Below are 22,321 nucleotides of genomic sequence, written 5' to 3'. Positions count from 1 at the left end.
TTGCATCTTAGCTTGAAATCTTTGATCACTTCACCTTGCATTATCCTGCTAGGAAACCAGACTAGCAAGAAACAACATAAAGTCAGCAAGTTAAACCTGCAATCCCATGCACAACTGCTTTAGGAGAAAGCTTCATTATGGGTGTGGCCCTCAATCCTACAGAAAACTTAATTTATAAATAAATAATTAAAAAGATTCCAGATACAAGTGCATAGGAGCTGGGTGCCAGACTGCAGATACCAAGCAATTAATGAGATGACACTTACTTCCAAACATTAGTCGAGGGTTACAGCTTTCTACTACAGTCCTAGACAATATACTCTGAAGTGCATCAAATTAATTTCAGTTTATTTTACTGAGGTTTCGATTCAGTAGGACTTGTTGCTAAAATTCATTAAAAGACCACTTCAGAGAAGGACAATAAGGACAGCTGGCTGCATAGCAGGGGTGACCATCATTTGTTAAGGACCAGCTTGACCAGCTTATAATAAGGAGTGACCTAATGTTTAAGTGGTGCTTTTCCAGTGGGAAACTCATTTGCAAGTTGGAATTTGAGGCCAGTGCTCTGCAGAAATGTGTGACTGCAGAAGAAAACATCTGGGAATGTAAACCTGGAAATTGGTAGAGCACAGAAAGGAGTGAAAGTCTAAGCAGATTTGATGACCCTTAAAGAGATGCAAGACAGTAGGAGAAGAGGAAAGGTCAACAGTTGTTGCTTTTGGGAATCTGATACTTGCCTGTGCTACAGGAGTAGCAGCTTGTACTATGTTTTGCTTGTGTGTTGTAAATAAAACTAATATTATAAATATACTGTAATATCCCACTGCACTTTTATGGAAAAAAAAACTTAACCTTATGCTATGACTCCTGAACTTCTCATTGCCTTGGGAAGAAGGAAGTGCTTAACATAACTTTAGCACGGTGGCCTTCATTTATAATGCTTTTAACAGTTTTCCAATATAACATGTTTTTCGAGTAAAATTATAGAGCAAAACCCAATCTACAATACTATGTTGGAATCTGTTTATTGAATGCGTCCGGTTACTACAATTCCCAGCGTTCCCCTAGGGAAGCCATGAACCTCATATAAAAATACATGCAATGTTGGCATGCTCAAAGCATCTGACACGCGGTCGAGGGGAAGCAATGGAAATAAAAAGGTTTAAGAGGAAAACTGCCGTTTACATGACATGCAGCTTTTGCCAACGTATTCACTCATCCCATCTAAAGTATCGGGTTATTTGTGAGGACTATTCCCTATCCGGAGAAGACCTTTAAAAAATTCGGAAAAGCTGCGAGGCAACTTCATACCCTCTGTCCTACGTAGCTGCAAAGAGGACTGCAAGTCCCGGCATGCATTGCGCTCCCAACACGCAACGCGCTTCCCTTCTCTGATTGGCGGAAGTGTGGCCAAACCGCGGAGTGAAAAAACTGTTTCCGCTCCCTTGGCTGGCTTTATGTCGGGCTGTTAGCGGGAGGACGCCGTGTCTGTTCGAAGGGCTTGTTGCGAGGTATGATGGGAGCCGTAGTTTGGAGTGTTGTGGCAGTTTCCCGGGCGGAACTGGGGAAAGGGAGGTGGGGAAACTGTGTCTTCTCCCTGTCCCCCGTCCTCGACACGCAGTAGCTTTGTAGCGAATTTCCTGCCGGACCGCGGGCTCCGTAGCAGGGGTGGCCTTGCTGGGCTTGCTCTGCCTGGTCGCCCTGCAGTTGTGGCGGCCTCTCGGGATTGCGCGAGCGCGATGGAATAGCTGGGAAGGTAATGCAGTGGAACCGGAGTGGGCGGATATGCGTGATGGGGCGAAGTGTGGGCTCAAGGGTGGCCGTGATACTTGCGGAGTCGGGAGGCGATGGCCGGGAGGCTGCCCCAGCTGCGATGCAGTGGCGGGGAGAGGGCGCGCTCTGCTCGGCAGGCCCCAGCGGGCAGTGGTGTGGCCGCCTCGTGATCCCATGTGCCGGTGGGCAGGCTCCTCCGGGGCGGATCCCAGTCTTCCCGGGATAAAAGCCCAGGGGCCGCAGGTGAGAATGGACTCGTGCCACAGGGACGTATTCCTGGCCGCCCAGTAATACCCGTGAATGCCAGTGAACAGCCCCACGTTGTCAGTCCGCGTGTATGGAAGAGAGGTAGAAGCCTCACTTTTATAGTGCCTGGTGTGAAGATGAAAGGATGGGGAACTTTTTCAAATTAAGTTCTCTTGAACATGGGCTGGGGCTGGCTAGCATTAAAAAGTGGGCCTAATCTGGACCCTGGCCTGAGAGTTACTACAAGCTTAGTAAGTAGCTTGGAATCAAAGCTACTGTTTGATACCTTTCATTTGCCATCAGTGTATGTACTTGTGTTGCGTAAAGCATATAACATACAGCGTGTTTGGTTCAGGTGACAATGACACATTTCTATTATAGGCCATTCATTCTGTTCATGGTGCTATAGTGCATCAGAGTGAGGTAGCAACTCTATTTTATGCTAATCAAACCTGCTGAAGCCCAGTGATACCAGTAAGCTTAGCTATATCAAACAGCAGAAGAATATAAAAAAAGCCATGTTGAATCAAACCGAAGGACAAGGTAGTCCGGCATTCTGTTCACACAGTGGCCCACCAGACATGTGCACAATAGCATGATAATGCATAGAATCAGGCTGTTCGTGTTTTTAAATACATGGACTAAAATCCTTGTTTACTGTCTGCTGCTGCCTTGTGTGCAAGTTACCAGAGGTAGAGCATCAAGTGGTCTTATGACACCTTACAATTGGCATGTTTAGTGTCATATAGCCTTTAGTGGCTTAGAGTCTATCTCATCAGATGCAGGAAGAGTTACTTTGAATTACAGATAGTTAGATGTCAGCATGTGTTTGGGAGGAATTGTAAACAGGTTAGAGTGAAGTAACATGCAGAAAGTACAAACAGTGACAATCAAAATATTAAGTTTTCCTTTACAAAATGCTTGTTGTTGATAACACAACCATCCTGGCATCAGCTAAACAAATTAACACTATGTAGTGTGATTAGAGGAAAAAATCCTTTCATCCATAGTTAAGATGTAGGAAATTGAATTGAACCTTGTGATGAATTGTGATGTCTTGTTCAAATCTCCCTTTTTTTGCAGCCGCCTTAAAAGTCAAGTGCTGCAGCCTACTGGGAAGGTGATGTGTTTTTGAATACAGCCATTTCTGGTTTCAGGTTTTTGTCCATTCTTTCGCATGAAGAATGACCTGTTTGTCTTGTACAGAATTAGCTGGCAGATGATGGCATATACAAACATTGGAAGATGAGCAAATGAATGAATGGAACTTGCGAGCAACATTGTTAGGACCTGTAATCATGTTACCATGAATAGATACAGGGAAAGAGTCAGTATCTGGGTTTATTGCAGTGTCTAGTTTCTGTGTTTGTTGCTTGTTGGGGCCTGTTCCTGGTGACCAGATGTTGGGTGGGGGGACCAACAGAGGGGTCTGTGAACAAGTAGCCTTCCTGCAAGCATACAGTCCAGTTTGTTTTGGTGGAAAATTTATTCATTGGTTGTGTAGTTTCTTCTGGTATTTATAAGTAGGGTCTTAAGGTAGGGCCCTGTGAAATGTCACGTTGAAGAGCTGTATCTCAACCTTCTATATGTAGTGCATAGGTCGGGGATGGCATCACGTTGTGCATGACTGAGACTGTGAGGTACGAGCTGTTCAGCCTGGATGTGGCTACAGAAGCACTCTGGGTAAAATAAATAAATAAATAAATAAAACGCTTAATTTAGTATTGCAGCTGTTTACCATGCAGTAGCCTCCAACCTGGGACCCTCTTCAATTCCCATTAGCCACAGCCATCAGTTAGGAGTCTTGCAGTGGTAGTCCAAAACAACTGGAAGGCAGCAGGAAGGGTGCTGTACAGAATGCTAATCCGATGCTTGATTTGTATCTTTTGCTCACAGTATTCTACAGTGGTGGCAGTCTACACAGAGCCTCCCTCCCACACACACACACATGCATGCAAAGCTGCAGCTCGTCAAACATTGCCTACTCCAGTGATCTGTATGCACATGTGATGTTGACTGTCCATGCTGGAGTATCTGAACAGTGATGAATAGTACACTTTCTCACAAAAGCTCAAGCAAGGCAGATGCTCTGCTCAGCCAGCCAAATCCCTTCCCACCTCCTTTACACCCCAAACAAAATGCCACTGAGCCGGGAAGGAGATGTTGGCAGGGTGCGAAAAAGGCACTTGGTTAGAGGTGCTGGTTCCTGCATGTGTCAGCAAAGTTGCTTTCTGTGTGGTGGAAAGCATGGGCCTCCATGCTTTTCTGCACAGGGGAGAGAAATGGGTGCTATGACATCCAAGACATTACAGGAGACTGATCCTTTTATGTCTTCTGGTCTACTAGCTTTGGTCCAGGGGGGAATCTGGTCCTCAGACTAGAACAGCTTGTGCACCCTGGATTTAAATGTTACTCTTATGTGTAGAGAGGCAACCCAATCCATGCCATTGTAAATCTATAATACAAAGTAAATAACTGTGATATGGTGATAAGAACTGTGGTTGACTGGCTATTACTGCAAACAAGAGCTAGATAAAGCTAATATAATCCTGACAAAAGAAGAGATCTACCCAAACCAGTTTGCCTAGAACCTTCCCTATGGCCTAGGGATATGCTTTGGAGAGAAGACACAGGGCCAAGTGGGAGAGAACTTTGGGGGCCTCAGTCAGTCATAGAGAGGGCTATCCAGATAAAGGGAACATGGCACAGAAAGTTAATGGCTGGACTGTATCCAGCCCTCCTCACATCCATGGTGCCCCATCAGCCTGCCATCAGGTATCCAGGTGCCTCTCTTAAATGCAAAATCAATCCAAACACATTCGTCTACGATTTAATAGTGGATGAGGCGGCTAATCTGGCATGTATTATTGATGCCCGGGAGGAAGGAGAACAGGAAGACTTATTCTCCCATTTATGTCCACTGGGGTATAGTATTTATAGTGCACTGTATGCAAATCATACACTTTCTGAAATAAATGTTTATGATAAAAGTCTTTAAAGCCTCATATTCCATACCATGAGTCTCTTTTTTCAAGTTGATAGATGGAGTAAAATTGGACATTACACAAAGTCTTGAATACTGCAGCAATTTTAGTTCAGTTTTTTTCATGCTGAAGAGGTAGAGACCCCTATTTACTATTTCCCAGAATAAGATGGACAGTGACTTGTTTGTTGCAAACACAGGCAACTACTCAGATGACTGTATACCTGGACTTCACCAGATGGCTTATTCAGCTTTCAAATAGGTTTGGTAATTGGAAACAGAAGGTGAAGAAGCTGAATTCTTGCTGCCAAAACAAGACCAGGAGCAGAGTGCAGTAGTGACCATCAGCTCTTAATTTAAAAATCGGAGCCAAGCTAAAAAAGATCCCCAGCAGAAACACATTGCCAAAATGTATAACTTTAAATAACATCCCTGACGAATTTCAGGTTTATATAAAGAACAGATTTGCCTTGCTCAACTTAATTTACTGTGAACCAGAAGAACTATGGGCTGAAACCAGAGACATTATTAGGGAAGATTGCCAAAAGACATTTTCTGTAGCAACAAGAAAGAAAAAGCCTATGTGAATCACAGAAGAAACACCCACAGTTGCAAAGGACAGGTGAAAAGCAAAAGGTGACAGAAATGAGATCTGAATCCTGAATGCAGCTTTTCAGCAACTATCATGTAGAGACAAAAAGAACTGTTACAATGATCAGTGCAAAGAAATAGTGCAAAGAGCAGCTAAAGGAAAAAAAAAATAACAGACCTCTTCCAGTTGTTCCAAGAAATCAAAGGGAAATTGATACCCAGAGTAGGAATGCTAAAAAAGAAAAAGGGAACATACTTCTAACCAGACTAAAATAAAATTAAGGGAAGGGAAGGTGGAAAGAATATACAGAACAGATGAAGGAATGAGAGACTTCTTTGAAGTAGACTCCTGTGAAGAAGAGCCTGCAATATTAGAAATTGAAGTGAAAGCTGCCTGAAAGGACTTGCAAAGAAGAAAGCACCCAAAGTAGATAGGATACAATGGAACTAGTCCAATGAATCAGTCTAAATCCTAACAAAAATATGTCAACTAATATGGAAAACAAAACAATGGTCTACAGACTGGAACATTTACTATATAAATGAAAGAAGATGCAAAAGGGTGCACTAGCTATAGGGCCATTGCCTTAATCTCCCATGCAAGCAAAGTGATGCTCAGAGTGTTGCAACAAAGTGTACTACCCTGCATAGAGCAAGAAATGCCGGTCATCCAACCTGGATTCCAAAAAGGAGGTGGCGCCAGAGATCATGTAACTATACGTTGTCTACTATAGAGGACACAGGAGAATTTTTGAAAAAGATCATTCTGTGCTTTATAGACTACAGCAAAGCCTTTGACTGCGTGGATCATGAGAAGCTATGGATGGTCCTGAAAGAAATAGGTGTGCCTCAGCACTTGAGTGTTCTGATTGGAACCTGTATCCTGGACAAAGAAGCTACAGTTAGAACATAATATGGAGAAATAGAATGGTTTGCCATAGGCAAAGGTGTCAGACAAGAGTGTTTTTTTTATCTGTTCCAGATTATCTGTTCTGTCCACAGAACATATCATAAGGAAAGAAGAATCAGAGAAAGGAGTGAAAATTGGCAGAAGAAACATCGCTAATTTATCATATGCAGATAATACCATACTAGTGGCAGAAGCAGCAGTGACTTGAAATGAATCCTAATAAAAATTAAAGATGAATCTTACGATCCTTAGACAGCATATGAATGGCCATAGCTTATTTCAGCTTCCAGAATCCAACGGTTCCATCCTTTGAGCTGGGAATCAGAACTCCCTTGCAGCCAGGATGGAAAGAACTGGCAGCTGCCCTCTGAGCTTGGTAGAGAGAGGGGGCAAAGGGTGTTTCAGAGGAAGGGTAGAGACTGGAGAGGCCAGGATGTGAGCTATCCTGACACATGCCCAGCCTCCTTCCCTTGTGCTCTGAAACACTTCAGTGAGATAGGTGAAAAACCCATCTACGGTGGGATAATGGAGAGCTAGAAATTGCTCTACTGCTTCTCTCTCTCTGCATTGGATATCTGTAAGCTGCTGAATTCAGAGGCTTGCAGGCATAACCTTAGGACTATTCCTTAATGAGTGCTTTTCCATTCTGGCAGCCTAATTTTTTTTCCTTTGGCTTAAAAATATATTTTAAAAAGGGTTGGCCTTTCAGCATAGTTACCCTTATTTAGAAATGAGAATGAAGGTAGTTCCATTTGGTCTTTATTCTCTAATTTACTATCTTAAAATGATGTTGATTCTGGGTTAAATATTCAGATACACTTTGCAAAGGCAAAAGCTTATACTCAATTTTATCAGGACAAGTTCTCTTATTTCTAGGACCAGCGTGAAAATTGGCTTCTTATTTCACCACTTGTCTTTCTACAAGATACAGGATGATGAAATTTTTAAAAGGTTGTGGTGCTCCGCTGTCATTGCAAAGTCAGTTAAACGTAGGCCATCCTCTGCAAGCTTTGGGAACTGTGTTGCAATCAGTCTGCACTGTGTGCTGCTTCAGTTGGAAAAGTACAGTGCCATGTATGCAAATGAATCGTAGTGGGTGGGATGGTAAACGCTTTGCAGGAGGGCTAATAGGCCTGCTGTTCTTAAGCAGGAGAAATCTGGCCATCAATTAAATCTAAACACAGGATAGCGGGGTTGCATTTCTGACTAAGAATAGGAAATAGCATGAAAATAACCCAGTTCTGTGGGATCTCTTTGAGAGATGTAAAGATGCTTTATGATGAATCCCTGACCTGATTTGCACAATTAAAACAAACTGCTGTGGCTTATTTAAATTGGCAACACATGTCTCCATGCCTGATTAAGCCCCAGCACACAAAAAGGGAGGCAAGTGATCACAGACTCATACTCACACTCACATTCTTTTAATTCCCCCAGATGAGTATTTAAATGCCATTCCTTTCTAAAAAGAATTTTAGAAAACAACAGTGACCCAGATACTGTTACCAGGCAAGGAACAGGAAAATTGATGTTGGATCCTACTGCTCTCAGGTTGATAAATCAGTTAAGACAATATTCCCCAATGTGCTTGCCTTGAGCTGTGGTGGGCTACACTTCCAAGCATGGCTAGAGATACTGGGAGTCTAACACATCTGAGGAGCACCAGGTTGGGTAGGACTTACTTGGGAAATTTGGCAAGGCTTTTCCATTCCTTGACTCCAATGAACCCCTGTGGAAAAATGAACCTCTTTCCAGAGAAAGCAAACCATGAAAACTTTGTCTCACTAACAGAAATCTGAATCCGGCAGACAACCCACCTCTCTTCTCTTCAGAGAGGAAAGTACAAGGGAACAAGTATTTTGTGACTGGCTATGCCTATCATGGCGGCTGTTTTATGCATGGATAAGCCCCTTCACCACCCATAGGAACCAGTTTGTGAGACTGCCGACAATGCTTTCTAAGTTCCAAATGTGCCCATCAGCCCAAAAAGTTGGGGACCCCTGCCACCTGGCAGCGATCTCCATTGCATCCAATAGGTTGTTCTTTTGAATAGACACGAGTCTGTTGCACTCTTAGAATTGCATTGTTTTTTCTCAAGAAGACTTGTCAACAAATTTAATATAAACAGCAGTGATATCTATAAAAGCAAAATGCTAAGATTCCTTTCACTAGTCTGTCCACACAAAAGAATGTAGGGATTGTTTGTTTGTCCACTTTTTTATCAGCTTTTAAATGGGCTTTGTAAATCCTTTTGTTTTGTCCTGCTGTCACCTAAAGGTGCTGTGTTGAAAGTTTTATTTATACTGTTGCTGTTCTAAATTGTTTGACTTGTTTTACTGGAATTGCTGTGCTGGATTATGTTGTGGTTGGGGACTGCTGCTTTAGCGTCGTAGTTTTCAGGAATAGATTTTATCTGTATTTTAAGTTTTAATTTTTATGTAATCTTTTTTTGGAGAGTTTTAGTATAAAACACTGTCAAGATAAATAAGATTTTGTATGATGGTACCCTTTTAACTGCTGTGATGTGCTCCTCTGTTACCTTGTCTGCTTTGAAAGAGCAGAGCTCACACAAAAGCTAAGATCATGTTACACATATACTGAGCACCATGTTCAGAGTGCCTTTTTAGTGATTTTTCAGTTATTTTTCTTCTAATGAGGTGTTCAAAATAACTTTTGTGCAAATGAAAGCAGGATGGGTATTTAAATCTGAGAAGTATGAAGTTGTAGTACTCACTCTTTTAAAGCTGATATGTAATTTACCACTGCAAAGGGTTGGGAGAGGCAGCAAATGAACACTCAGGCACAGTTTTTGTGTTTGATTTGCTCAATTATGTGCGAGTCATACTTGTACTAGTATGAAATGCTGAACATCAGCTACAGTTCACTAGTGAAAAGTCAATTGAAACAGGCCTTTAACTGGTGATCTGCAATTGGTGGTTTGTAGTGTTAATGGGTTTTTGTATATGAAAGTTACAATATTTCATAATATTACTACTAACTGCATATACATGAATCTCTTTGTTTATTGTGTGGACATCTATCCAACTTAAATACTTACATTTTAAATGTGCACAAGGTACTTTGATGATTCATATCCTCTTCTTGCTGAGTTTCTGAACATTCTTGCCAAACCTACAGTATCATGTATAAAGAAAAAATGATGACATCTCTGTTTAGTAATAAATGCTTGACACAGTGGATTCATTAAAAATATCTATATCAAAGCCCAGGTGGAATGTCATGCTGTCAGCCATTAAACAGTCCTTTTATCCTGCAAAATGTACTTTGAAGAACTTAGTTTAATTCCATTTATGCTTCAGCAAAAGAGTACAGGAACGATTCTCTGTTTTGGAGATGTGCAGTTGTAATTCATATGACCCAGTACTGGACAGTAGTACCACTGCTGTGCATGGAAGTATGTAGGAGGTGGTTGTTAGCATAAAAAAATAATTATGCAGTACAACACCCCCCCCTCCCCAAACCACATCATTAAAGAAGAAAAGGGTGGGGGGAGAACAAAACATAAGCATTACAATTTCTGAATAAAATGTAAAAAGAACCATAGCACTGACTGCATAAATTATACTCCTCTATATGTCAGTATATAACAGTACATACTACTGTTATTAAAATAATAATGTGTGAACTTAAACAAAGGCACTCAAACCATCTATATATTTATCCATTGTAGATTATGTCTAAAGACAACCTTTTCAAAAACTGAAAGTTTCATTGAATCCTCCACTTATTCTGTTATTGTCGGTGGCCATTTATCCTTTCAATAATGTGAGAGTAGTCTTTTAACTGTCAAAAGGGCTTGGAAAATCTATTTACATAGACATTATGTTAAATTCCAAGAGATGGTTAGATTTTTAAAAAAAATCCTTGAATGTTAAAGTGCTTTCTATTGTAAACCCCATCTGAATTATTATCCTCTCCTAAGAGGAAGCTGCCATTGAGTGTTCCCAAAACATATGAAGAAGAGAAGCATTAGCACCATTTGTACCTTCAGCAGTTGGCCAATTTAATTAAGCCCTCATCAGAAAGATGTTGTGGTGTCTAGTATACTCAAAGCATCCACTTCTGCTGAATTAAGCATAGCCTAAGAACCATGGTCCCCTGCAAAATGGATAATAATGACATACTTCTCTGATTTGACAAGATGGGGTGCTCTAATTCATTATTCCATTCCTGGTTAATACCCTGTGTGTCATTTTTATTCAGTGATAATAGATGTTTATAAACATGCCTCAGAGGCTGATGTAACTGTTCTGCCTCAGTACTTCCAGTAACACAGGTAGCTATGAAGTCATAAAAGCAGTAAGATGAAATGGATTCTTACAAATGTTCCAGTTGCTTATAATGCCATACAGCCATAGCTGGCAACTCAGTGCCTAATGCAACCCACTTGGGAAGAGAGTCCAGAAATGAAGCTCTCAAAACGGACCAAGGAAAGGAATCTAATCTGAGTAGAAAAGACCAAAAACTCCTAAATTTGACTATCAGATTGAGGATATGCCTATCATAACATTCAGGGGGAAAAGCACTTAATAACTTGCCTGCAAGCAATAAGAAACAACTGAATAAACAACTGAAACAGGAACCATGTCATCAAGTGTACCCTTAGGACGTTGCTTCATTCCTTGTCCACCTATGTCATTCAAAAAAAAAAGCACCGCGCCCCCCCCCCCCCCCCACACACACACACAAAATTTGTAAGAATGTGGTTAGGTAATATTCTATGGATTCATGCAAGGAAAAAAAAAATGTAAGGACTGGCTTGAGTTCAGGCTTCTTTCTATCAGTTGACTTGTATTTCATCTGCAGATGTATGCGGCTTCTACTGTGGGTGAATGGGATAATCCTGTTAAACATATAGAAGCTGGAGCATAGCAGCAGATATGGATGAGCAAGCTCTTTTGGGATTAAACCCAAATGCTGACTTGGACTTCAGGCAACGAGTAAGTTTAGTTGCACTTTCCTCATAATTTTGATATCAACAGGTAGCTTCCTACATACTAACATGACTTCAGTTTTAGCTTAGACTAAATAGTTCAGACCTGCAGCCGAAGATCTGTTGGGTTTAAAGGCATTGAAATTGATGGAAGCTTTTTCTCTATCCCCTAGTCTAGTTCTGTAAGGTTGTCACCTGCTTGTTTATTTTTCCCCATAGTCATTTATTTTCTCATTGTTATGCCTCTTCTTTCAAGTCTCTACTTCCATATAACCTTTCCTGTTTATTCAGAACATTGACTACTACACAGTATTGTCCTTCAATCATACTCCTTCTTTATGCCTTGCTCCTTCTTACCTCCCCACTGCTTTTTGTTTTGTTTTTTTAGTAACCAGACTAGCTTTACAGCCCTAGTCTCCTTGGCATTCCTCTCTTTTTCTTCTTCCTGTTGATAATATTTAGACTCTTGGGTTTCCTGGAACTGTACGAGGTTTTCCTCTGCTCCCCTTATTCTGCACCATATTCCCCAGGCATCCACTTCCTCCATCTGTCCTCCCCTCAGATTCCTCCTGCTCAATTACCACCCTTCTTTGTTCCACTTTCTTCAGCAAATGTGTGCTTACAGAACAAGTGTAACTTCGAAAGCACTGTGTTGTGCCATTCATTTTTTTCTGTACATGCTTCAGAGTTCCGAAGAATCCATGGACCTAACATTTGTTTTTTGAGTGTTCCCTTAAATGTTGCTCTGGCAATTTTCTTTACAACTGTATTTTCTTTATAAATGAGGTCCTTCTTTTTGGGAATAATTTCAGGCGTTGGCCTATTTTGAACAGCTGAAGATATCTCCAGATGCTTGGCAGGTGTGCGCTGAAGCTTTAGCCCAAAGAATCTACAGGTAAAACATACTAAAATAGTTGCATTTTTTAAATGATAATGTTCTGCTGTTGCAACTTCTGAGTATAAGAAAATTGACCATCTGAATGCCATTCTTGAAAAAAACCATATGATATGTGTTAATACTATGACTTTAAGCAAGGAACTTACTGTAACAAGTTTCAGTAGCCATGCTGAAACTGCGGTTATAGGATAAGGTTGGCTTTTTAAAAAAAATACAACAATTCTACGTAGAAATTTGAAGCAAACCAGATCTAGTTAGGGTTAATTTCCTTGGGAGAAGTCAAAACTGAGGATCAAAGTAGACGTATCACTACAGTCAATCCTTTGACTCAAGCAGCGGGAGAGAAGTGAATTATGTGCTCACTGCTACCACATGCTCCCTCCATGGGTGCCACTGGGTGGGTAGGTCCTCCACAGAGCCCTGCCAGTTGCTCTTCCACAGCGACACTTGCCCCAGCAGGACTGCAGAGCCCTCTGGAGCTGCTGCCTAGCCTACTGACACAGCTGGGGGTGCTTTAGAGAGCCTGGCTGATGCTGCTCTCATGCTGCAGGAAATGTGGAAGTGGCAGCAAGAGAAGGAGCCAACATCTCTCTGCCTCTCCCACCTCTCAGAGTGAGCCATAGAGTAGGTTGGCTCTGAAGTGCCATGTCCCTAAATAGTGGCCAGTACAACTTGGCCAGGACTGAATGAGGTGCTTCCTCAGTGTCAGGCCTTGTACAAGGCAATGTCCCTGGAAATCAGTGAGAGAACAGCCCCTCAGAGCCAGAGGTTTGGGCCTGATTGTCTCTGCAAGTCCGTACCACCTGCTTTTTGACAGATGATGCAGTTTAGGGAGGTATGGCAGATGTATGGCAAGGCTCTTCCACTTCATGCCCTGTGTGACATGCTGCTCTTGCTTATCCATGCTGCACTTTAAAGAGCTGGAGCCACTTTATAGGAACGCTGGATGACCTGTAGTTGTAACATACAAATAATGCCCTAGTTTGGCTTTGTGACATTCCTTTAGGGTGTGAGTGAACAACCAAAATTGGGTGGCAGTGAGTCAGATGTTCCTGTCCAGCCATTTGCAGGCTAAAAGACATCAAAGAAGTGTTGCAAGTGTGCTGTCTGGCTTTGCTCATCTGTCATTTTTCCTGCATTGGAAGCATGAATGAGAAATAATGCTTCCTTTTGATATCTTTGGGCAAGTGTGCTTCTCAATCCACTTATCTCCAACTGGGGAAGAATAAGTGTAATGTTCTAGTTGGACTGGGGACCTAAATCTAGACCTCCATGCTTTTCCAGATGGCCATGTCCCATCTCCTTCTGGCGAAAACCAGATCGTGTGGTGGTTTCCAGCTTTTGTGCAGTTTTCTACCCCCCTCCCCCACCACCCATTATTAAAGGTTGAGATAATAAGAGCTTTAAGATATAGTAAGGTGCTTTTACTGGTATTTATACACTACCCCGCACTGGAACATGGCCCCTGACAGCTTCTGTAAAATGAAATTCAGCCTTCAGGCTGCAAGAGGTTCCAAGAGATTCCCCACTGTATTGCACCCAGTATTGAATTTTAGATTTGTGCATCGCACAAGCAAGATAGAGGAAACGCCATGTGATTAAACTTTGAAAAGGGGTTGTTTCATGCAAATGTATCAAGTAAAATCTACCCTCCAAATAGCAGAACTTGTATCCAGGTGCATAAATTCTTCTAAAAATTGCATATTGTTTATTGTTTTTCTTTGTTGAAGCGATGATCACATCAAGTTCTTCTGCTTTCAAGTACTGGAACATCAAATTAAATACAAGTGAGATCCTTTCTTATATTATTTCAGTGGGTGGGCAGTATATACTATACTGTGTGCTATATAGTATATATAAATTATATAAATATATGCTAGTGTGCAGAGCAAAGGAGGGCAGTGCCAGGCTCATAGGTTGCCAAGACTGGGCCATGTAGGGTTGTGCACCCTCTGAAGGGGCCTCTCCTTCATCTGGGACAAGGAATCCCCATGTTATCTTTGCTTTCATTTTAAAGGTTACAAGAGCATTTCATTGTACACTTTTTAGTGGGAAGTCAAATTATGCTAAGGGAAACACTTTGCTGTCCAGTTCAGATATAATAAAGGCTTTGTACTCTTTGTCCCCATCCCCTTCCTTGTGACGCCATCCAGCTTTCCAGGTTGGTTTGTGGGAGGGGACATATTGGGGTCAAACTTCATACCAAAGTAGGTTGCCTCTGCCTGGTATAGAAAATAGATCTAGTTTTAGATTTTGTGTGTGCTTGAATGTCTACCCTGTCTTTCAATAGGGCTTTTCAAGCTCCAATAAATTTATTCCAAGCTTAGTGGTTTAGCAGTTGCCCTAAAAAGGCCAAAATTCTTTAGAATCTGAAGTTTACTGCCATGTGTATGTACGAGAGAGTTGAATTAAAATCTACAAATCCTTGAGCATTATTTTGTGCTACTTTTCAGATATTCTCAGTTAACAGAAGTACAACACCAGCTAATCAGAGAAACACTCATAACATGGCTACAAGCACAGGTGGGTTTCTTAACTAAATAATTACTATTACTATGAAACAGCTATTTAAAAGTATCCCCAAACCTTCTGATTTAATTTACAAATGTAAATAAATGTTTGCATACACCATTTTGAAAGATTAATGTTAAAATGCTTCTTTATTCTCTTTTTGTTGTTTAGATGGTGAATTCTCAATCGGAGAAGACGTTTATACGAAACAAAGCAGCTCAAGTCTTCGCTTTGCTGTTTGTTACTGAATATCTCACAAAATGGCCCAAGTTTTTCTTTGATATTCTATCTGTGGTAGGCCTCAATCCTCGAGGTGTGGACTTGTATCTCAGGATCCTTATGGCAGTTGATGCTGAACTGGTAGATAGGGATGTTGTTCATACATCAGAGGTGAGGTTTCCTTTTTACAGGATAAAAATACATCCTGATTTGCTCATGCAGAACACTTCATCATGATTTAGTGTTACATTTAAGAATGAGGTCCCAGACTGGCATGCTCTGTTCTCTTCACCTTTTGTTCAGCTGGGAAAGGACTTTGCTGCTGTATAGTTTAACTTTCAAGAATCCTGGCTTGTCAGTGCATACAAAGTGGAATTTGTGGTTTATCACAAACTCTAGTTAATCACGAAAGCTGACTTCAGAAACCATAGTTGGAGGTTTGCTGGTTTAGAAATTGACCAGCTCTTGTGATCAAAAATGATGTCTCATTTACATGTAACAGCCAGGGCTCTTTGAAAATAAGATAGAATGTTAGCAAAGTCCTTCTGGCTGTGCAAAAGAAGAAAGCAGAGCACACCAGCCCAGGACTTCATCAGGCTCCTTCTAGCTTGTGCATATAGTGCTTAAACCGGGATTTAATGTCACATGTGAATTGGGTTCATATATAAGTTGAAATTTCTTAGTCCTGTACATGAAAAAAGCTCCTAAAAGTGATATTTCTCCTCGCAGTTTGGTAGTTCTAAACTGAAGTCTAAACTTACAGTGGAGTATTATTCATTACTACTCAGACATAAGTCGTACTGGGTTCAGTAGGACTTACTCTCAGGTAAGACTATAGGATTGTGGCCTGAGGTGCTAAATCAAATTATATAATGTCTTGATACTAACATTATATTAAAATGTTTCACTTAAAAAAGGCTAGCTGCAACACACACACACAGGGAGAGAATCAGAATGTAATTGAGAATATTATTTTCAAGTTGATATTTTATAGAACTGTTTAGTTAAATGTTATCATTTTGGCAAGATGTTCATGCTGCTCTGGAAATAATTTAAATCATTCTTTGTGTTTGAAATATCATAAGCATGAAGAAGGGACAACAACTATGCAGATGCTTTGTAGGAACTAAGAATTAGCCCCATTTTCTAGATTTTTTTTCCTGTCCCAAAATTTTCAGTTTACAAAGAACTGTCTCATACCCAGACTAAAGAAAAAATCAGAAACTAAAGACACATCCTTGTTATACTTACAGGAGGCTCGAAGAAATACCTTGTTAAAAGATACTATGAGAGAGCAATGCATTCCAAGTTTGGTGGAATCGTGGTACCAAATCTTACAAACTTATCAATATACAAATTCAGAGCTGACATGTCAGTGCCTTGAAGTAGTTGGAGCGTATGTCTCTTGGATAGAATTGAGCCTCATTGCCAATGAAAGGTAAAGTTTCTTTGGGATTGGAAATGTATTTGTGAAAGCATTAACTGTGTTATCACAATAGAGGAATTTTAGTCTCCTTCAAAAGTATAAAGAAAGATAAGCCAGTTTCTGAAACATTTTCCAATATTTATACAGTCAAAAACAGTTGGCTGCAATCTGGAAACACTGAGATGTATGCAGTAGTGCCACTGCTCCTCTGCTAGTGCTATTATTTTTGTGGAACCTACTGCTAGCACAACGGAGCCTTGCACATGAACATAAACACTCAGTTCGCAAATGCAACCTCTCTCTTCTGTGAGCTCTGCTGACCTGACGCATTCTGGAAATGAGTGCTTCCATGCTTTCCAGATGCAGAAAGTACTGCTAGTGATCTATTGCTCCAGCAGTGGCTGATGCTAATGTGCACAGAGCACTGGATGCTACCTGTTAGTGTAGCCATAACTCTGGTGTATTGTTTCTTAAAATCAAAAGCAAGCCAAGCCATGCATTTGGGGAAATGCATACCTGCGCTTTGGTTTGCTTCTGACTAAAGCTTTCATGTGTCTCTGCTCTAGGTTTATAAACATGCTGCTAGGTCACATGTCTGTAGAAGTTCTACGGGAGGAAGCATGTGACTGTTTGTTTGAAATAGTAAATAAAGGAATGGATCCAAACGATAAAACAAAGCTGGTAGAAACGTTGTGTCAAGTGTTACAGTCTGCTGGCCTCTTCAGTGTTGACCAGGTTAGTTACCACCTGAAAAGAGAAAAACAAAAATAATACCAGTATGATACTCACTGCTGTTGTATGAGTGGAGTGCCTGCAACTACCCTATAATTCAGTAGTTGGGTTCCGGATATGGGAATGTATTTTTACTTGGTTCTTTTAATGGTTCCTATAAATGAGTTAAGAAAGCTTGGTTCATTTTGTTACCGCACCTGAGTTTTCATTGGGCAAGTTTGCACACCATGCTGAGCTAATAAGCCACTGTAGGTTGGTTGTTCATGGGACAATCCACAGTACTGTAGCAGACAATTGGGCATGCTGTAGCTTGGTGTGATTCCTTTTCCCCTTAGTCGTTTAGCTCCTGGCATATATCCCAACTGCCTTTGGAGCATAGTCCCTCTTGGATCCTCATATTCCATACAGCTGAAGGCTTCCACCTTGATTACATAGCTTTCAAATGTATATGTTGCAAAGAATCTCATTTTCCCCACAGAGGGAAATCTCCCCCCCCCCCCATTTCTACCTTTTTTCTGAGATATTTTTATGTTGGCAGAACTTCATGGTTTTTGTTTTTCCTAGTCCTACAAATTTGTGTAAACGATATCAGTATTTTTTAATTTTGTTTTCTGATCCTGCACATTTGTGGAAATGGGATGAGTGGCAAACAAGACAGGAGCTGCTCTTGACAGGCTTCTCTCTCACTATTTTAAGCACTGCATGCTGATGTGGCTCTTCTAGGTTCAGATGTCACAAGAGACAAACTACCCTAAACCAGCCTTCCTACAAACAATGGGTTCTTAGGATGACTTGTTTGCAGAAAGCAACCATGGAAAAACTGCCAGATTACATAACACTAAGCTATCCTGCACTCACTCATAGTGATGGCCATTGTGTGCATTCCTGCAGAAATCTTGTGCTATGAGCCTTGCAGCTTTGTTTCCTCGGCTGACCAAACAGCTCCGTGGTGATCTTTGGGAAACACCATTTAAATCGGGAAAGAGGCAAGTTGGGATGACTTTCCTCATGCATCCCCCTCCTGTCACAAACATGCTCCAGCTAGCATGCCAGGCAGCTGTTTGGTGGGATGACTGGAGCACAGTTTAGATAGGGAAGACTGTGGGAAAAGCCAAACTCAATTCCTCATTCTGTCCTTCCAGTTTGATTGGTGCATGTCCCTCTGCTTTTTGCAAAAGGGGAGCAGAGCAGTATGGTGTTTTCATACTGGTCCTCTGGGTAGTAGGAGTGCTTGGACAGAAGCATAATGAATAGATAGAAGCCAAGGTAGGAGGAAGGTATATGTGAAGTGGGGCAATGCTGCTCTGGACTATGCTCATCAGTGCGCTAGAACTCCAGAACCATCATTGTAGGTGGCCTTCAGGAGTGGAGAAAGTGCCCATCTTTGCTTTAATAGGGAAGCTGAGCGTTACTGTCCACCTAATTTTTATGGGGAATTTTCTAGTGAGCCACTATACTATACCCATGCACCCATCATTCTGAAGCAGGTGTAGCTCAAGTTTGAGTAAATCATTTGCTCAAATGTATTCAGTGCCTCTAGAATAATAATGTGCTAAAATGCTGTTCAATCTTCACAGGAAGAAGATGTGGACTTCCTAGCCAGGTTCTCTAAACTGGTGAATGGAATGGGACAGTCATTAATAGCTAGTTGGACTAAACTTGTTAAGATGGGCGATATGAAGAATGCTCAAGATACTTTACAAGCTATTGAAGCAAAAGTGCCCCTAATGTTGCAACTTCTGATTCATGAAGATGACGATATATCTACTAATATTATTGGATTTTGTTATGACTATCTTCATATACTGAAACAGGTAAACTGCACTTCTGATGGTTAAGCTACTACTTATATAGCCTCTTTTGAAGGGCATGCATTAATGATGCAGCTTGGTGAAATCTTGCATTCTGAAAATTTTGATTTTTAAAAATGATATCCCTGGCTTGTTTTTAAAACAAATGGTCAAGGATTAATATGTTAAAATTGCTTAAGATATTTTTAAAAGGTAATTTTTGTTTTGCAGCTTCCTGTGCTTTCAGAACAGCAAAAAGCTAATGTTGAGGTAAGACAAACATTTTCTTTTGTGCTTGTAGCTGACAAAACTGATCTGTCTCCAACCATCCCCTGCCACTTCATACACAGAGCAGGATCACGCAACACAACAGGCCACAGTGGTTTTTGACCATTGTTGGTCTGTGGTGCTATTTGGACCTCACTGTGGTTAATTCAGCTTGATACATTTGGCCTGTAGAAACTGCAGACAGAAACAACAGTTTGTTCTCTGGTTTCTCAGGACCATGATGGCTTGTTGCATTGGCTGAACATGTAGAACACAATTCACCACAGTATCAAACCCAGCAGCAGAGCACTGCTTGGCAAGAGTGGCCTGTTAATGCTCTTGCCAAACGACTAGTCAGAGGGCCCCAGTGACAGCTGCCATCTTGCACAGCTATCAGAGGCATGCTCAATCTGCCCACCTTAGGCCCTAAATAAGTTCTTTGTGGCAGCAACAGGCAATAGGCTGCTCACCGCTGAGAAAGAGCAGCACCTCTCAGTTGATTCCCTTCCTGCCCCACTGCACAAGCAGGAGAAGCGAAAACAAGCTGGGTAGCAGTGTCTCCTTAGGGACTGTGTTTCTCAGCTGCTTCCCCCACATGCCTGAGGGAAGCTGCTTTTCCCCTTCTTCTCCAGTACAGGTTTGATAAGATTAGAAAGCTTCTGCCTCCATATTAGATTAACTGTAGATTAAGATGTCATTTGAACCTGAAACTGTGATTCATCTTAACTGTGACTAGTGAAAGTAGGCCACCTTCATAAATTATACTCTGAATTGGTTTATTTCTATTAACCTTCATTGTGGTTAGCCATGGTTTGCCCAGGTTTAGTTGAGGTTAGTCAGAAACAAATTCAGAAGTGCAAGCTTCTGAACTCTTTGCAGCCATGCAAGAGGAATTGCGAAAGGGGATGTGCAAGCCTGGAGGAAAGCTAGGCTTGCTCCTATTTTAGTGTTACTTCATAAACTAGACTATGGTTCAGCCTTGTGTGAACTATTCCAATGTGAATATATGGCTCAAATTAGTAAACTCCTTAGTTTTCTTTCAAAAAGGCTTGGATGATACATTGCATACCATTTTTACTCAAAAAATCTCATGCTAGCCAAACACGTCATTCATCCTGGGCCAGCATAGTGTGGATAGGCAACTAGTGGGCCTAGAGAAGATGTTGCATTGCAACTGTTGTTGTTGTTGTTCCTCACCATTGGCTTTGCTGCCTAAGGCTGATGGGAGTTACAGTCCAACAGTATCTGGAGAGCTACACATCCCCCCCACCCCCGCCAATGAGGTTGTTTACTTGACGATTTTAGACCGAATGACTGTCTGATTTTTTCCTAGAAATCCTTGCAGCTAGATTTAGATTGCTGAAACACAGAATAGTGCGTGTACCAATTCACTTGCGCAATCTGTGAAACATTTAGCAACACTCCTCAACCCTTCTTTGCAGTTACAGTATCTGCTGTTCTGTTTGTTACAAACATATATAATAACGCTAAACTGATTAGTGGTTTTCTATTTCTTATAGGCAATTATGTTGGCAGTTATGAAGAAATTAACATATGATGAAGAATACAACTTTGAAAATGAGGTTAGATGTCCTGCTTGACTATTTTGTAGCTTAGTAGCCATTTTAGCTATAGGAGAAATGGTTTGGGAGTAAGTTGGTAACTACTGAGCCAAGATTATGTGGAAAGTATATCATTTTAATTATTCTGCACAGGACACAAGGATAGAGAAGTATGGGAAGTTGTTATGGGAACCCCACTGCCAAGTAGTGAATGTATATGTATATTCTCAAATATACAACACACTGCATAATGGTCATTGGCATACAAAGCAGAAGTCTTATTTATTTATTTATTTATTTTAAAACATTTGCTAAAACATTGGTGGAAAGAAGCAGTGCAGAAACCTTTTCTTCTCCTCCTGATGTCATTTATTTATTTCTGCACCACCCAATAGCCAAAGCTTTCTGAGCAGTTCACAACAATTAGGTAGGCATAAGGAGCCAAAGAAATCAAGAAAAATCACTTTTTTAATGGTGGGGGTGGGGGGAATGCATTTGAGGAAATGCCAGCTTGGTTGGACTTGGGTGATGTGAAACTTCTATTTAAGGAGTCCTGTTTTCGTTTCAGGACTATCCCCCTGATAAATCTCAAAGGCAACAGCTTCTATCTATGTGGTTTAGCACTTCTTTCTACTAAGGATTCCCATAGTCATTGGCAACTCCTACAAAGGCCAAAAGCAGAGTGAGACCAAATAAGGGTCCTTACACATCCTTGAAAAGAATGAGGCTTTGACTGGCAGGACCATTTGATCCCTCTGTGTGCTGTGATTCCCTTTGGGACGGAGTGAACACTTTGAACTCCCCCTTCTTTGCACCTCCTTTTATGTAGTGCTGCCAATGTGCCTGGCACTTTGCAGGGTACCAAGATACATCCCTGCCCTAAGGGGTTTACAAGCTAACATTTCCCACAGAAGATCATCCTCCAGCATTGTGTGCTGTTATGAAGCTTCACTGGCAATAGTTAACCCTTGCAGAATAGTAGATCTGTGCAACAGACATTTCCCTGTGCTAGCACAGCTTTAGCCCCTGAGAGTGCAAAAGGATTTTTTTGTGTAACAACAATCAGCACTGTTCCTGCAATAAACTAGTAAAATGTGGTATGGTTTGTCTGTTGTTTTATATTTATCTCTGGTATAAAGAATGTATACAACTCTGATGCTGTTTGTGTCAATGACAGGGCGAAGATGAAGCAATGTTTGTAGAATATCGAAAACAGTTAAAACTGTTGCTGGATAGACTTGCGCAGGTCTCACCTGAATTACTGTTGGTCTCTGTACGCAGAATTTTTAACACTACATTGCAGTAAGTTTCATGTCTAGCTTTACTGGATTTTTTTCATAGTAAGCATTAGCTTTTTTTTTTTTTTTTTGAGAACTAAGTACAATGCTATGCAAATAGTTTCCACTTGTGAAATAGGAATTTCCCTTTTTATCCCCCTGCACAGCTCTCCCATTTGCTC

At 41.1% G+C, this 22,321-nt stretch overlaps 1 protein-coding gene across 2 annotated transcripts in view; it reads left to right on the top strand.

The window, feature by feature from the left end:
- The first annotated feature begins 1,376 nt into the window (after positions 1-1,376).
- The window catches only part of XPOT (exportin for tRNA), a 33,696-nt gene continuing 12,751 nt past the window's right edge, over positions 1,377-22,321 (top strand). Inside the window, exons 1-12 of one of the 2 annotated variants that reach the window (XM_044423019.1) lie at positions 1,377-1,511; positions 11,331-11,464; positions 12,270-12,352; positions 14,086-14,142; positions 14,809-14,878; positions 15,038-15,256; positions 16,339-16,523; positions 17,078-17,246; positions 18,821-19,057; positions 19,265-19,303; positions 20,821-20,883; positions 22,040-22,164. In XM_044423019.1, the coding sequence (XP_044278954.1) occupies positions 11,405-11,464; positions 12,270-12,352; positions 14,086-14,142; positions 14,809-14,878; positions 15,038-15,256; positions 16,339-16,523; positions 17,078-17,246; positions 18,821-19,057; positions 19,265-19,303; positions 20,821-20,883; positions 22,040-22,164 (1,307 nt within the window). In that variant the 5' untranslated portion in view covers positions 1,377-1,511; positions 11,331-11,404. Of the gene's footprint in view, positions 1,512-1,555; positions 1,757-11,330; positions 11,465-12,269; positions 12,353-14,085; positions 14,143-14,808; positions 14,879-15,037; positions 15,257-16,338; positions 16,524-17,077; positions 17,247-18,820; positions 19,058-19,264; positions 19,304-20,820; positions 20,884-22,039; positions 22,165-22,321 lie in introns of those variants that run through there. The other variant, XM_044423020.1, reaches the window with a different exon arrangement.

The sequence above is a fragment of the Varanus komodoensis genome, unplaced genomic scaffold (assembly GCF_004798865.1).
Source record: "Varanus komodoensis strain SLA01 unplaced genomic scaffold, ASM479886v1 scaffold13_1, whole genome shotgun sequence".
NCBI lineage: Eukaryota > Metazoa > Chordata > Lepidosauria > Squamata > Varanidae > Varanus > Varanus komodoensis.
Note: the sequence above shows the minus strand (reverse complement) of the source record. Positions and strands in the feature narration are given on the sequence as shown.